Source organism: Dinoponera quadriceps, unplaced genomic scaffold, assembly GCF_001313825.1.
Source record: "Dinoponera quadriceps isolate SergipeBrazil2010 unplaced genomic scaffold, ASM131382v1 scaffold3382, whole genome shotgun sequence".
In the NCBI taxonomy this organism is placed as follows: Eukaryota; Metazoa; Arthropoda; class Insecta; order Hymenoptera; family Formicidae; genus Dinoponera; species Dinoponera quadriceps.
The window spans coordinates 80390-95001 of NW_014557371.1; the positions used below are offsets into that span (position 1 = coordinate 80390).

General features: G+C 43.3%; 1 protein-coding gene across 4 annotated transcripts; it reads right to left on the minus strand.

Annotated features, from left to right (window-relative positions):
- Window positions 1-126: 126 nt before the first annotated feature.
- LOC106749066 lies at window positions 127-14432 on the minus strand. Of its 4 annotated transcripts, XM_014628127.1 has the most exons (10): window positions 13842-14432; window positions 11044-11169; window positions 4748-4878; window positions 4281-4438; window positions 3945-4176; window positions 3236-3434; window positions 2854-3095; window positions 2675-2774; window positions 2082-2315; window positions 1778-1893 (listed from the first exon to the last, which is right to left on the minus strand). In XM_014628127.1, exons 3-10 carry the CDS (start codon window positions 4856-4858, stop codon window positions 1778-1780), a joined length of 1392 nt encoding a protein of 463 aa, XP_014483613.1. In that variant the 5' UTR covers window positions 4859-4878; window positions 11044-11169; window positions 13842-14432. The 4 variants fall into 4 exon arrangements, with proteins under 4 accessions (XP_014483615.1, XP_014483614.1, XP_014483613.1 ...); XM_014628126.1 differs by lacking the exon at window positions 11044-11169 and having other exon boundaries at window positions 13842-14431; XM_014628129.1 differs by lacking the exons at window positions 11044-11169; window positions 13842-14432 and having other exon boundaries at window positions 127-1880; window positions 4748-4858.
- Between the last annotated feature and the right edge of the window lie 180 nt (window positions 14433-14612).

A 14612-nucleotide genomic window follows, 5' to 3' on the forward strand; every position in this document is an offset into this window, starting at 1 on the left:
TCAGGACATCAAAGCATCTTTGAGTGTTTCATTGCAATTATTTGAAGCCAATTAATAAACTTTATTATATTTTTGCATTTCTAAATAAACAGAAGTAAAAGCTTCGTGTTATTATTTTTACTTCTTTTACCTATTTCGCACATTAATCAGATGAAAAATGAACAAAACAGAGCATAGGTCGGATCCGACCCTAGCCTTATCATTAAAATGTTATATTAAAGCTAGTCTTTGCGGATCTCCGGTAAATTTTCTTATAGCAACACTTCTTCCTTCAGCTTCTTTCTTTTTCTTTCTTTTCGCGAGCACTATTTTTCTGTACACACCACTTAGCATACATAATTCACCGAGACTGAATTTCCTGATATTGTTGACCGCAATCAGGTTTTCACCTTTCGCAATGTATTAAAAGACCTTTCAATGGTGCTCGTTATGCACCATTGATCGTTGGGCCAAGGAATGTCTGATGGTGAAATTGAGACATTTTCATTAGATTTATTTTTATAAAATGTTCCTCACCGACATACAAACGTTATGTGAACGTTCTTTATCTTGCTGCAATGCGAAAATGTCCACTTTTCTGTCGATTTCCATGCCCATTAGTGACATTATTTTCAAGATGAATACATATCTTTCATTGAAAATACAAGCGGCCAGGACCGTCGCAGTTTCAATAGTTGTTAGGCCTTATACGTGTAAATATTTCGATGTAAAACGCCTAATTTAAATTTCAAATCATTTAAACTTTTGTTATTATTTTAAATATTGCGTCAAAACATTTCGTCATCTCTTGAGAGATTCTTTGCATATTGATATAATAACTTCGCAAACTTTTTCATTTAAAGGCTGGTAATCGCTTCTAAAATGCCTTTGCACTTCAGCGTGTCCTCAGCACACTAGTTTGATGGATCCGGCGGACAGTTTATATGCTGAGGTTTGCTGAAACTTTTATGATAATTGGTCTGTTCTTTTCTCAGCTGAACTGGTTGCACTAGTTCAAGAAATTTACATACACATTGAAGCGTATGAAGCGTACGTACGAGATTCTCGTGTTTCAGTATGCGTACATTTCTTGAACTAGTGCGGCAATTCAGCTAAAAAGAACAATTAAAAGGCCAAATAAGTGGCTCAAACGTCATTTCTCGTATCTTTGTTTGAAAGTTCGAGACACACTGTCGTTATACCTGAAAATGGCTTTGTCCATTTATATAATAGGAATATACGAACTATCCAGAAAACATCGGATAAGAGAATTTCAATACCCAAATAAAAGATTTCAAGTCGTGCAGGTAGTTTTAATTACAATAGATAAAGGAAAGCGACGTGTATTCTCGTGCTCAGTAACGATACTTCAGGCACCTTTATATTCAAATTGCTCTTGTTCAGTCATTTTTCTTACATCTTTCAAGCTTCACAGAAATATTTTTAAATACATATGCATATTTTTTGAGTATATATATGAAATAAAGAAATGGTAAGAAAATCTTCTAAGCATATCCCCTAGTAAAAAACGATTTCTCCTTGCCAAAATTTAGGGATGCGCTCCCTTCCCCCTGACTATGCTCATGCATAAAATAGAGAAGAACACGCGCATTTGGGGTGTCTGAATATAATTAATTGATTGGTTTGTTTCTGCGAGCTTATTAAGTATAATTGTCATTTTCATTTACAGGGATGAAACAATAAGCACACGAGTGCCAGCATAAAAATATGAGTATTTATGTAGTATATTAACAATATACAAGTTTATAGGTACAAACGCAGAGATATTTCTTACTATCTAATCCCACTCTCCAATATACATAGCACGCGGAGTTGGAGGTATTACGCCTCTCGTCGGGATCGGTAACCTTCCGTATATGTGATTATACGGTGACTCGTTCCTATTATCCGAATCTGGAAGTGTAGGAACGATTATTGCGAATAAACAGGGTTTCGCAGTTATATAGCATACCATGCGCAATATCCGCAATCCCCGATTTGAAATGTGCAAGCGTGTGTATTATATGCGATCATATAATGTAATTATATAATTTTTAAAATCTTACGCAGCGAAAAACGACTGCCAGGTAATTCTCACTCACCAAGTCCGCTCTCGAAGCTTCGGGCATGGTACATAATGGGCGGTCGATGGGCAGGTAGATGACCATATATTTGAGAGGATTGACTACTAGCGTATGCGGCGCCCGCGTAGGATGGCGCGGCTTGTGTCCTGACATGTCCTCGAGGAGGAGGAGGGCCCATTTTGCTATGACCGTTTCTCGCCATTTTCACGAAATTCGGCACACGCGCTCGTAAACCGCAATAATATGGGTCGTCTAAAAAAAAAAAAACGCACAATAAATTTAACACACGTATGATTTATCAATCAATCTTGTTTTATGTGTGCGTGTCAAAATAATAAACTAAAATTTATGATGAGAACAGTGTTTTTTCTTCGTAAAGAGAGATAAGAAAGGCAAAAGTAAGTATATATCTTCAGACTTAACAAATAAATTTCAAATGAAATACTATTTATGTAAAATTGACTGTCACGCAGAAAAGAGTAATTGTAAATCAGGTCTAAAATGAGGATAATAATTCTACGTAAAAAAAAAAAGGAATACTGTTTTACATGAATAAAATTATATATTGCAGACATGTAAAAAGCGTTAATAACAAATGCATTATTCCTTACCGTATTTCTTTCTGTCGTCATGTTTACTTCGCTTCTCGTCGCTCATCATGGGATGCTTTATTGCTCTCGTATAGTCATCTTCTATATCATCGTAGTCAGGCTGAAATAATCAGGCAAACGTGAGAACGGCATGTTACACTTCCTCGCGATATAACACATCATTCTTTTTCTCAATTTACCTTGGGGATGCCGTGACCGTAAAGATTCTCTCTAGGAGGCAGTTTCGGCGGTCTCTCTGTACGTCGGTGCTGGTAACTCGTCGATTGCATGTAGATTTGCTCTCGAGAGTCTCTATCCCCCGGGATTATTTCGCTAGGGCCTCCTACGGACGACGACACACCCGCCACGCTATAAGGATCTTCGTCGGGAATTGGTATTCTAGGTCTATTCTTTATGTCGACCGGCCTTTGTAGTGCTAAAACTAAAAAAAAAATATATATACATATCTAGGTAAAAAACTAAAACTAAATATATCAAGAAAGAAGATTATTCGAAACACGCGAGATCACCGGGGTATTCTGTACTTTCAGCAAATATTTAACGTCTTGTGTCTTGACATACCTGGCGGTAGCTTTGACTTGAGCATGTCCAAGCCGACCACATTGACGATGAGTACCCATACAGGGCACTGCAGCAAGTCGGCTTCCGTTCTCACGAATATGATAGCGCTGAGACACTGCATTTCCAATCGTCGTCTGTCCGGGTAGGCTCTCCGTGTTTCCCGCGATAGATTCGTTTGAAACTTATTCATATCGAATAACTGAAACAGACGACAAAGCGCGACGTCCGTGCGCGTCGCACAGCGTTGGAAAGAAAATGAAGAAAGCGTCATCACTTTATGAGTATGCATATTTTGATCAATCTCTCCAGAAAGATTTAGAAATGGATTGTTTACGGGAGGAAAAGCAAAATGAAAAGTAGGATCTCCGGTCTATCGCGGAAGAGCGACTGTGTACCTTGGCTCGTGTTAAACAGCGGAACTTTTCGCTCTCCTTTCATAAGAGCGTGGTATATGATTTCCTGACGATAACGAGATTTAAACGGCTCTTATTATACGGTTCGGTTGGTCGGCGTATAGTTTTAATTAGAAAGGCGGTTTCTCTATCAAAACGCATTCTCGCGAACTTCGTGATACAACCAAGACGTGATCTTTCGCGCGTGCACAAACGATTAGGAAAACTCGCGTCACTTTTTCCGTTTTTTTTTTCTTTTTTTCTACTTATTATTCAGGCGGTTCTTATCTTATTATAAACACGAAACGTAGGCTCACCTTTCCCGGTTTTTCATGCTCGAGCGCACCCTGCGAATTGCGTATAATTTCTGGACCGATCGCGTTGTCCTCTTGATTCGTGGACTTGACGTACACGTTGTTCTTACATAATCTCTTGATGAGTATGTTGCCTTGTTCGTCCATTTTTATTTTAACTCCCTGATTTATGTGACGTTTCGCTTCTTCCGTCTTCGGATCTCGCATGGGATTGTCAAATCCGCAAAGTCCTATTCTGTATATTTCATTAAAAAAAAAAAATAATATTACAATAACACTCTATGTATAACGTTGGATCAGTTGTTCTTGTTGTATCGTAAAAATTTACACATCGCATACCTGAATCCATCAAACCCGTCATTCGAACCGTTTATCGTGAGAACAGGCGCTCTGGCATACGCTTTCGCCACTCGTCTGTTTCTCTCGAACACGATAACTTTCGCCCAAATTTCGTCATCTATTTGATTCCATTTATCTAAAACTTCCTGTATGTGATCCTACGAGCATAACGACACTATGAATATATCACGTTGTTGTTACTCAAGAGCACGGCTCGATCACAAACTTGGGCTCTTATTAATAGTTGTCACTAAAACTTGTCTCATGTGAGATATCGAGATTTTAATTCACTGTTAGATCCGAGTTTCTCAGCTGAATCGTATGATATATTTGACAGTGGATCTGTAAACGTTATTCAACTGAAAAACTCGCATCTAATTTCTGAGTATCTCTCGTGAGACAAGTTTCAAGTAACAACTAATTAACACAAATCTTGAACGATCAAAAGTAATCGTGACGAGAATTACCTTGTATAATTTATCCAAATTATACCATACATCTTCCTCTTCTTGCTCTTCGTACTGTGATTCTACGAGATTGTCTCGCGAACGCGAGAGTATTTTCCGTCTCGATACCATTTTGCGAGTCTACGTTTAATCTGAAAGCAGATGTACAAAAGCTTTTCATCACCACCAAAGACATTTATTTTAGACTCTAACGCGAGTCTAACTCAATACTTTTTTTATTATTGTTATTCAACGCCAGGGATTTTGTCCGACAGGCGCAAAGCAGTGCTATTATATTATCAGTCGTTCGGCAAGCATATTTCCGTTCTCTGCTTTCACTCTCCGATAGCCTCCTCTGCATTTTCGAGCAAATGCATGCGTGATTTTACACAAACGCGTTATTACACGCGTAACGAGCGCCACGGCGCATTCCGGGGATACAACCGTCGCGACGATGCATCGCGCGCGTCGATACCAGGAACCCCGTCGTCTCATGTAATCGAGCGAATGTTTTTTTCGTACGCGCTAGTGTACGAGCGAGGCGAAGGCAGAGGGGAAAAATTCGCTCCCACGCTCTCCCAAGTACACTTGAAGTCCTACGTTGATATCGAAGTTGTTATCAAATATACAGCTCATTCTCCTCCGCAGATAACGCATGCCACTTTGGAGCCTGGCGAGGGGAGAACGGCGGGGGTGAAAATAATCGTCGCCGCAATTTACGGACCGCGTGCGCTGTGTGCACACGCGCGCACGCACACGCACGCACGCACGCACGCACGGTGGGCGGAACTTAAAATCCGGCTCGGTGACATGACGTCATTTCAGCTGATCCTCACACTCGAGGAGCACGCACAATTTCGCTATTTTCTCTAGCTTCCACCTTTCACATTATCTCAATGTGATATAATCAAGGTTGGATAAGTTAATTTTTATTTTTAGTCAGGTTAAAAGTTAAAAGTTAGTGGTTTTATAACATTGATTTAGTTAAATTAAAAATTACCTGAGCCAAGATTGACTTAATTAAAAGTTAAGTTGATGTTAAATTAACTTATTAAAATGTTGATTATATATATGCAAAGCTATGTGTATTTTTTTGCATAATTAACTTTTTATTTGTAGATGAAATTTATGCTGAATAAAGAAAAGGTAGTCTATTGTAAAAAAAAAATACCGATTGTTTGGCGCTCAGAATTACACATAAGACAAGAACTCCAGCACTCAAAGAGACAAAATATTCTGCTGGCATTTCTTGTATTTTTCTTATTTCATACTATAAACAGCCCGCAATGATTTCAGTATTGATGAGTTATTTTAACTTACATAAAAGGAAAAGGATTAAAGAATTAAAGTTAATGCATCTTAAATTAACTAGTTTAAGTTAAAAATTAACTTATTTAGTCCAGATTTTTTATTTTCTGGTTAACTTATGGTCTGGGCTTAACCTGACGATAATGTAAAAATTATGTTTTTCTATCCATAATTAATTATTATATAATATATAGTTAAACTTTAAAAGTTACCTCTACAAAACCATCAGTTTAATGACTAACCATAAATAGAAAAACACAATTTTTACATTATTATCAGATTAAGTTTGAACCACAAGTTAACTAGAAAATGAAAATCCGGGCCTTAAGGTTGACAAAGTTAAATTAAAAGTTATTAACTTTTTAACTGAATTTTCAGCTGAATTAACTAATTATTGTCTAACTCTCGATATAATAATGACTATTAACAGGCTGCTCTAAAAATCATCGCACGTTTCTCGTGCGATCGCGACCGACTTCTCGTAGAAATCGCTCTTAGCTCTGAAAAAATGGAAAATTTTAATGAATAAAGGATTGGATGTCAAGTTGCTTTTAAGGAGAAGTCGTTTCTCGGTTTACTGTTCAAGTCATTGGCACATTTCATGTCTCACAAATTGAGTTATTTATTTCTCCCGGATTAATTTCGACTGTTTTTCCGCACCGCTACGAGTGTTTCATCTATAAAAAAAAAAAAAGAAAAGAACGTAAGAAAGAAAAGTAAAAGTTAGCAAATGAAGCGAGGCTCGTGTCTTCCAAGATGCAAAGAATTCTGCGAAAGTGGACAAATAAGATTCGACTGAGCGATAATGCGCAGGTGGAGCGCGCTTGATTTACCGCGCGAGTTCCTCGAGCATCGTGAAAGTGTTGTTATTTAGACGTATTGGCTAGCCTCGCCGCCCGATTTGAGCCGGCTTTCACGACTACTTTTTCGCAAAATCTTTTATTTATGGCCGTATATTAACGAAGAGAAAAAAAAATAATCAACGCCGCCGAGAAATCATGTCGACGGCGTAACACTTACGCGCGGAAACTGCGACTCGCTTTTCCATTTTCTCGCGCGAGATGCGAGATCTAAAAACATTCGAGTTATCTCTCTCTCTCTCTCTCTCTATAAATACGAAAGAAAAATTTTTCCACATATGTTCGTACACGGAAAAAAATTAGTATCAATTCAAGATTCATATTTTCATATATATGCAAAAATATATAATCTTATATGAAGATAAAATTTGCTTATATAAAGAAATTCTATATAGTTCCGCTAAAAATATCATATTCTTCTTATTAAAAGATAAAACATAATAAAAAATAATTTTCATGAATTGAGAGGAAAAAAATATCGAATATAGAGGGAGAATGATATCTTCAAACTGATACAATTCTTAGTTTGAAGAAGTCATTCTTTCTATCCAAAAAATTATTCTTGAATAACAATAATATGATATTTTTAGTGAAACTATATAGAATTTCTTCATAAGTGTGTATACAAGTTTTATCTTTATAAAAGATTATATTCTTGCTTATATATATGAGAATATCAGTCTTGAATCAATGATTTTTTCCGTGTACACAGAAAAAAGAATATCTTCGTTTTGAGAAAATCTTTATTCTTCAAGTGTAAATATTGAAATGAGCTTATGCAACGTTAAATTGATGAAACTTTCTTACATAAAGAAATTCTATACAGTCACATTAAAAATATTATATTCTCATTATCCAAGAATAAACGAATTAAGAAGAAAAATGTTGAATACAAAAGAAAAATATTTTCTTTAGAATTCTTAAGAATATATTAAGAATATAATCATGTATATAGGGTATCTTAGTTCACGTTTTTAATTTTACTGATAAGTTTTCTGAGCAATTTCAAGTTAACTTTTCCTCAACAGAAATGTCGAGGCACCAATAGTTTCCGAGATTCAAACGATTAAAATAAAGAAGCTTTTCGCGAATTATGAACGAGCGACCAAAATGGACAACAAAATTATTTTCTCCGATTTATTTCAAACGAACTTTAATTTGACAGAGTTTTAATTTGAGATTTGGCTAAAAAGATATGTTGAAGACTGAAAAGCTGTCGTAAATAATAACCTTCCTCGATATTTTCGCTAAGGAAAAATTGACTCTGTTCAGAGAATCTCTCGGTAAAATTAAAAGTCGCGAGAACTGGAACACTCTGTATACGAAAACAATGGTCACGTCGATTGGAATATTTCAGTGTTGAATTGACAGTAATTTTTTGTTCGTGTACATACGCACCTAAATACCGTGGATTACTCAACGGGTATTCGGGGCAGCTGCGCCAGCGTGACTTGCACACGCCTCGCCTCGTTTTGTCATACTGCTCCTCGATAGAAGTCGATACATACTGTACCGCTATTTATTGTAACTTCGTACCGTTTCATAGCGCACTCCGGAACGACAAGCGACGCGCCTCGTATGGCGCTCGGCTGCGTACCGTCCGGTACCGTAATATCGTTTAAGCAGTTACGGCACGCAACACCCGCCGCCTGGCTGAATTCCCGAAATCGCGCCGCTATGACGTCGCATAGCGTCGGAAATCGAACGCCCGTTCACCTGCCTTGCGGAATTTCACGCTTCAAGGCGAGACCGATGTTTCATCGATGCTCGGAAAAAGATGTGTGACGGGATTGGCAAAAATGCTCAGACTCTTCGTGGCGAAACGAAGAGACGGACGAATGTCGTCATTGCGAAGGGACGTTTCGCGTTGACATTTGCGCCTCTCGGGTGAGGGGACAAGCGCCGAAATTGTTGCGCGGGAGTATCGAAATTCGACCGAGATGACTCTCTTTTGTGATCTGCCGGCAATTCCGAAAATTAGAAAAAATCATTATCGGTGAGATGCAACATCAAATGCAACGTAATCGGACGTTTCCTCCGTTGACAAACGAAGTTCGTTTACGTAAAGAGAGCGTTTTCCCCGACGGCGTGGAGAAGAAAGAGAGAGAGAGAATCCAAGATATTCTCGGGGAGAGTAAAACCGACGAAATCTGACTCACGAACACTTCTCTATTCTCTTCTCCGATGATTTCGCAACATTCTCTTCGCGTAGTAGGTGCCTCATGGCGCTTGGCCATTATCTCACCGCAGGGTACAGAATTGCGTACGAGCTCGCCATCTGTTTCGCGCGTGCATATATACGTGTCTCGCCTTAGGGCAAGATTACGGCAATTACAACGATTTCGTAACGCGGCGAGATCGCGTGTCGATTAAAAGGAGGGAAAGGAAGAGAAAAAAAAAAGGAGTCCGGCCCGGTCGCGAAATTACGGGCGGGCGTGTTGAGAAATCCGCGGCACGCTGGCGAAAAAACGCCGTGACCGCCGTCGATTTGCTCGTGTGACGTGCGAATGAATAAACGAAGGAACGGAGGAACGACGAACGAACGAACGGATGCCCGTCAAGCCAGAATTTCCCTGAAACTGCTTTCACTTCTCCGAAGAATGCGAAGGCTGTCGTACACGACCAACGGCGTCTAGCACGGCCTGACGAGTACACGGTACCGAGGCCCCCACCTCGAGAGACCGGCGGTGTGGCTCACTCTCGTTGGATTCATATGTGTATGCGTGTACGTGTGTGTGTGGGTGTGTGCAAATACGTGTATCCGTACACTTCACACACGGTGCACACTCGCGAACGCGCGATACGCGACCATTCGCACGCTCTTTCTCTCCTTTTGCCCTTCTCTCTCTCTCTTGTTCGTTCTTCAACGGATGTTATAGCGTCTCTCTCTTGTTTCTCGCAATTCTCTTCAATTCTCAGCTTCTGTCTTCACATGTCTTACCGGCTATCATAGATATACATGCCCTCCCTCAAAAAATCTCTCTTTTTCTCTCTCTCTCTTTCTCGCTCCTTTTCTATACTTGTTATTTTTCAGTTGCTGTTCTCAAGAGTTGCTCCTCAAGAGCGTACATTCCACATCTCTCTTTCGGTGTCTCAGAACGCATCTCCATGTTCAGCTCTTTTGTCTTCGTGCGCAACTGTCAATTTTCAATTATACTTTATCACAGCCCAGTCGTTCTCCTGTATATCTCGGTATATTTAATGGCGCTCTCTTTTTCGCCGAGATTCATGCTTTTTCCCTTTTTCGTCTCTCGCTTTCATCGATCGCTCTCGCCAGATCTTCGTCTCGCCAATCTCCACCCTCTAATTCCCTCCGATTATTTCTGTCCACATTTCTCCTTCTTTTCCTGCTCCATTCGTTTCTTCCTTTCATCCGCCATTCTACCGTCTACCACCTACTCCTCCTCCTCCTGTTCGCTCTCACATTCGCTCGCTGCCTTTCTCGCGCGCTGTCTTCCCCTCTCCTTCCCTCCCTCCCTCTCTCTCGCCCTCTCCGTCGCCTCCCAGTCAACTCGCCAGGCGACTTCGATGAGTGCAACAGCGAGATTTCAAGCAGTGGAAGGAAACTGGTTATACCCGGCCGCGCAGCGACGGGCATTTACGCACACACCCTTTGGCGACAACCCCGGCGCAGAGCCCGACGCGAAATACACCGATGGTGCGGTTAAAGCGTCGCGAAAAAACGCGGGGGTACAATTAAGCGAGCGCAGAAACCGAGCGAGGCGCAAGCGAGCCACGGTAAATCGCAATTATCGCGATCCGCGCGACGATTATACCTCTTTACGATTATCGCGCGCCATAAATCGCGCGGTGCTTGGTTACACTGTTGGCTGTATTGTCAGCGCGGCGTTCAATACGCGTCGTTTAATTTACGCGCGGCGTACGAGCATCTCGGAATTGCCGGCGAAAAGAAAGATCGTTATTTCTCGTTGTCACGTAGCGAAACTCGTTTAGCCCGCGAGAACGAGAAAGAGAGAGAGAGAGAGAGAGATCGTTCGCGACTACCTTCTCGCGAGATTCTCTCGGGGAAAACCCTTGAGTCATTCGTAGCGAGCTGTGCTTCACATCGAATCGATGTTAACACGAACGATGACACGAACTGTCCGCGGTATTGCACAAGCGGTACTTTCAAAGCCTCGGTGAACTTACCCCCTCCCTTTTTTTCTCCCGATTATCCGCACGACAATGAAGCTCCTCGTTAATTCATACGTGTTAATGAGACGAGTCCGAAGTCAAATTCCGTTTGTTCGACACGTTTGGAGAAACGACGTGAACCTGCAACAGCATCCGACATTTCTGTCGACAGAAAGGAGATCGACCCCGCCCCGATGTCAGAAAGCAGACTCGAAATCAGTTAAATAAGTAGGCGATATTAATTAATGTTATCAAGTCGTTCTTTCGACGAATGTGACGAAAAGAAGGGAAAAAAGAAATGAGCGACCGGCTGTGCCTCCGGTTCCGAATCGAAACGAGCGCAAACAGCGCGTTCTTTCCTTGGCCTATATAGGCAGTCGGGGCCGAACGAGAAAAGAAATTGTAGACATGCCATCCGTCCATCCGCCCGCACGGGGTAAACATCCCACAGCAGCAGCAACAGCAGCAACGCAGCGCGTAGCCGCCGAGCGTGAAGTGCGCGTTCCAGCCTTTAAACAAGATGCACAAACGCCGTCCAATTGTATCTCTTGTCGCCAGACAGGAGCACATCCACACTATAGGGCGATACAGCCGGATATCTTATATTTGAAATCGTCTTAAGCACAATTTGAGACGTACGAGTGGTTTCATCGGTCACAAAGTATCTTGATGATGAACTTGAGACTAGTTTCGAAGGATATGAAAAAAAAACTCGATCTCTCTTCAAATTTTCTTCAAATGGAATTTCATTATCAGGATTTGGTCTTCTTTAAGAAGAAAAGTAAAAAAATGTGCGGCAAGTTTTAACAGAACACGCGTGAATTTTCTAAGTCAATTTTTCTTACTATTAAGACAGAGACTGAAGAAATCCGCGGAAAAATGGGAAGGATCCACGGAAAAATGGGAAAAATACGGTTTTTTCCGAGTCTCTAAAATCATACTTGAGACGATCTTTAATATGGGATCTAAGGTAGTGATCTCCTCAGGGCGGAAACGTGAACATTTCCAAATGCTCTCAAATTCGAACATTTTCATTTTTCGCGAGTTAGAGGGCTATAGAGGACAAGATCCATGATCCCTTGGGAGTCGACTATGAATCTTTTCCTCTAGCATATGGTCTGTTTTTTTTTAGCTAAACTGGCTGCACTAGTTCAAGAAATTTATATGCACATTGAAACATATGAAGCGTACATTTTCATGTTTTAGTGTGCATAAATTTCTGGAACTGGTGCGGCCAATTCAGCTGAAAAGAACGGACCAATGATCCACGCGAAAAGTGGGAATGTACCAATTTGAAAGCATTTGGAAGTGTTCACTTTTCGCGTTTCTGCCCTAGCGAGAAGTTACGTGATCGCTGCCCTGAATATCGACCACGCAACTTTTCCTCCACGGTGGAAACGTGAAAAATAAAATATCTAAAATGTCGAATTAGAGGATTTACATTTTTCACGAATTTATATCGGAAGAGAAGATTCCTGATCAACACCCACGGGGTCATCTAACGTGAACTCGTAAAACGTCTCAAACCTTCTAACTCGAAGACATTTCACTTTACATTTTTCATATTTTCGCTCTGGGGGAAAAGTTACATGATCGACAGCCGGACTTCGAACACCGGCCATAGGAGCCTCGAGTCTCTCCCCGAGGCGCGAGCATTCGCTGCGTTACGCCTCGGCCCCGTCAGAAGCCCTGTCAGAAGTTGTTATTTCGCTGTCACATTGCGAGAGACGCGGCGGAGCTGGGTAACCCGGTGTGCTCGAACGCACGAATTCGCCTCTGGACCCCCCCTCGAGCGTCGCCTCTCTCATGTACCGCACTTACTGAAAGAGAAAAGGGGAGCAAGTAAATGCACCGGAGGGGAGACGGGAGGCGGATAGGGAAATGTTACGACATCGCATCGGTCGTCCGCGAAACGATACGCTCTCGTACGATACGACTGATAGAAATTCCAGTTGGCGCACCAGCTAGCTGGCTCGCTCATTCGCTTCGTGAAAAGTCAACGGAGTCGCTTTCCCGACCGAGGCATCTCGCGATGATCGTCATGATGATCGACGATATTACACGACGCGCAAGTCTTCGCTCGAAGCTGCGGTATGCGTCGTTGCAGCTATGAGAGAGATAGAAAGAGAAAGAGGTAAAAAAAAGAGAAAGAAGGAGGAGAGAAAGAGAGAGAGACTCTTTCAGCCTCGGCTTCGCAACTTCGCGAAGCTGATCGCGAACTGTATCGTCATTCGGGCGGCGCGCGCGAGTAGAACTTTCACGTCGTTCGCTCGCTCACTCACTCGCCCGGCCTCTCTCTCTCTCTCTCTCTTTCTCTCGCTCGCTCATTCCTTCGACCGATCGTTCTCCTTCCTCGCGCGAAGGAATGTATCGTACATAAGCAAATGTCGCGCCCGCGCTTGTCGATGAACTCGACGACGACGTTCACCGCGCGGCCGAGACGGCACTTTCCGGCGAATGCACCTGGACGTCTCTCGCGGGTATGCACGCGGACGGCACACTTTGTTTATACTCGCGTGACAGGTACCCCTGGCTGATCGCGCGAGTCCACAACTCTCCGGGGAAGAGAGCGCGTCTCGCTGCTACTTGTCGGAGATCGAGTCGCCGCGCATACCTCGCGACTTCTCCCCCGCACGCCAGCGAGGTCGTCGTCGAGCGGACCCCCCTCCCGGATCTCCGTCCGGAACCCCGCTTCCTCTCTCTCTTTTTCTCTCGCTATTCGCGGTGCATCGCGCGCGTTCTCTCTCTCCCTCTCTCCCTCTCACTCCATATGTCGCGCTCCTGGACGCGATCCCGCGGGTTTGCCTACGTACCTCTCGGCTGACAGCGTCCGGCTGGCGACCCCGGCGGCGCCGTGTGACCGCCCGCACCACCTTCAATATGGTTCACAGACTGGCTCGAGGGCACTCGACGCGCTCGTCGACGCGCTCTCTCCTATCCATAATCGGCGAAAGTCGCACTCGCTGACTCGCTCCTCCGCGTCTCCCCGCGGCGGACAGTCCGTCAGTTGTATTCGCTCGACGACACTGCGGAAAACACTATCATCGGCGACGGATGTGACCGAGATTACCACCCGGGTGACGCGCGGCAGCGGATGGATCTCGTTCGTCGTCTCGCGCTCTCCACGAATCCCCCGCTCGCGACGCGACGAGCTCTGCGCGCACTTGCGAACTACGCGCTCGCGAGCGGGCAAAACGGACGAGAGCGCCGAGGGGATCGGGGGGGGGAGGGGAAATGCGCGAGCGAGCGCGGGGCGCCTCGTTATAAAACGCGCGAGCCGCGCGCCTTTATTCGGCCGTGCCCGCTCGAACCTCCTTTGCGCGACGTGCGGCAACCGTGCCGCTCGCTCCGCCGCCGAGCGTTTTGAACCGCCGCGGATAGGCCTCACTTCGCGCCGCGAGTGAGAACCGCAGGACGTTCACCATTTTGGTGATTCGCGCGCGCATGCGCCGCGCTAACCCCCTGCTTTTGCTCACCCGCCTGCCCACCTTCACCGGTGACGTCAAAAATAGGACAAGGAGCTGGTGGCCTTTGCTAAGTTGCGGCCGAAAGGGAGACAGAGAGAAAGAGAGGGGGGGGGGGGG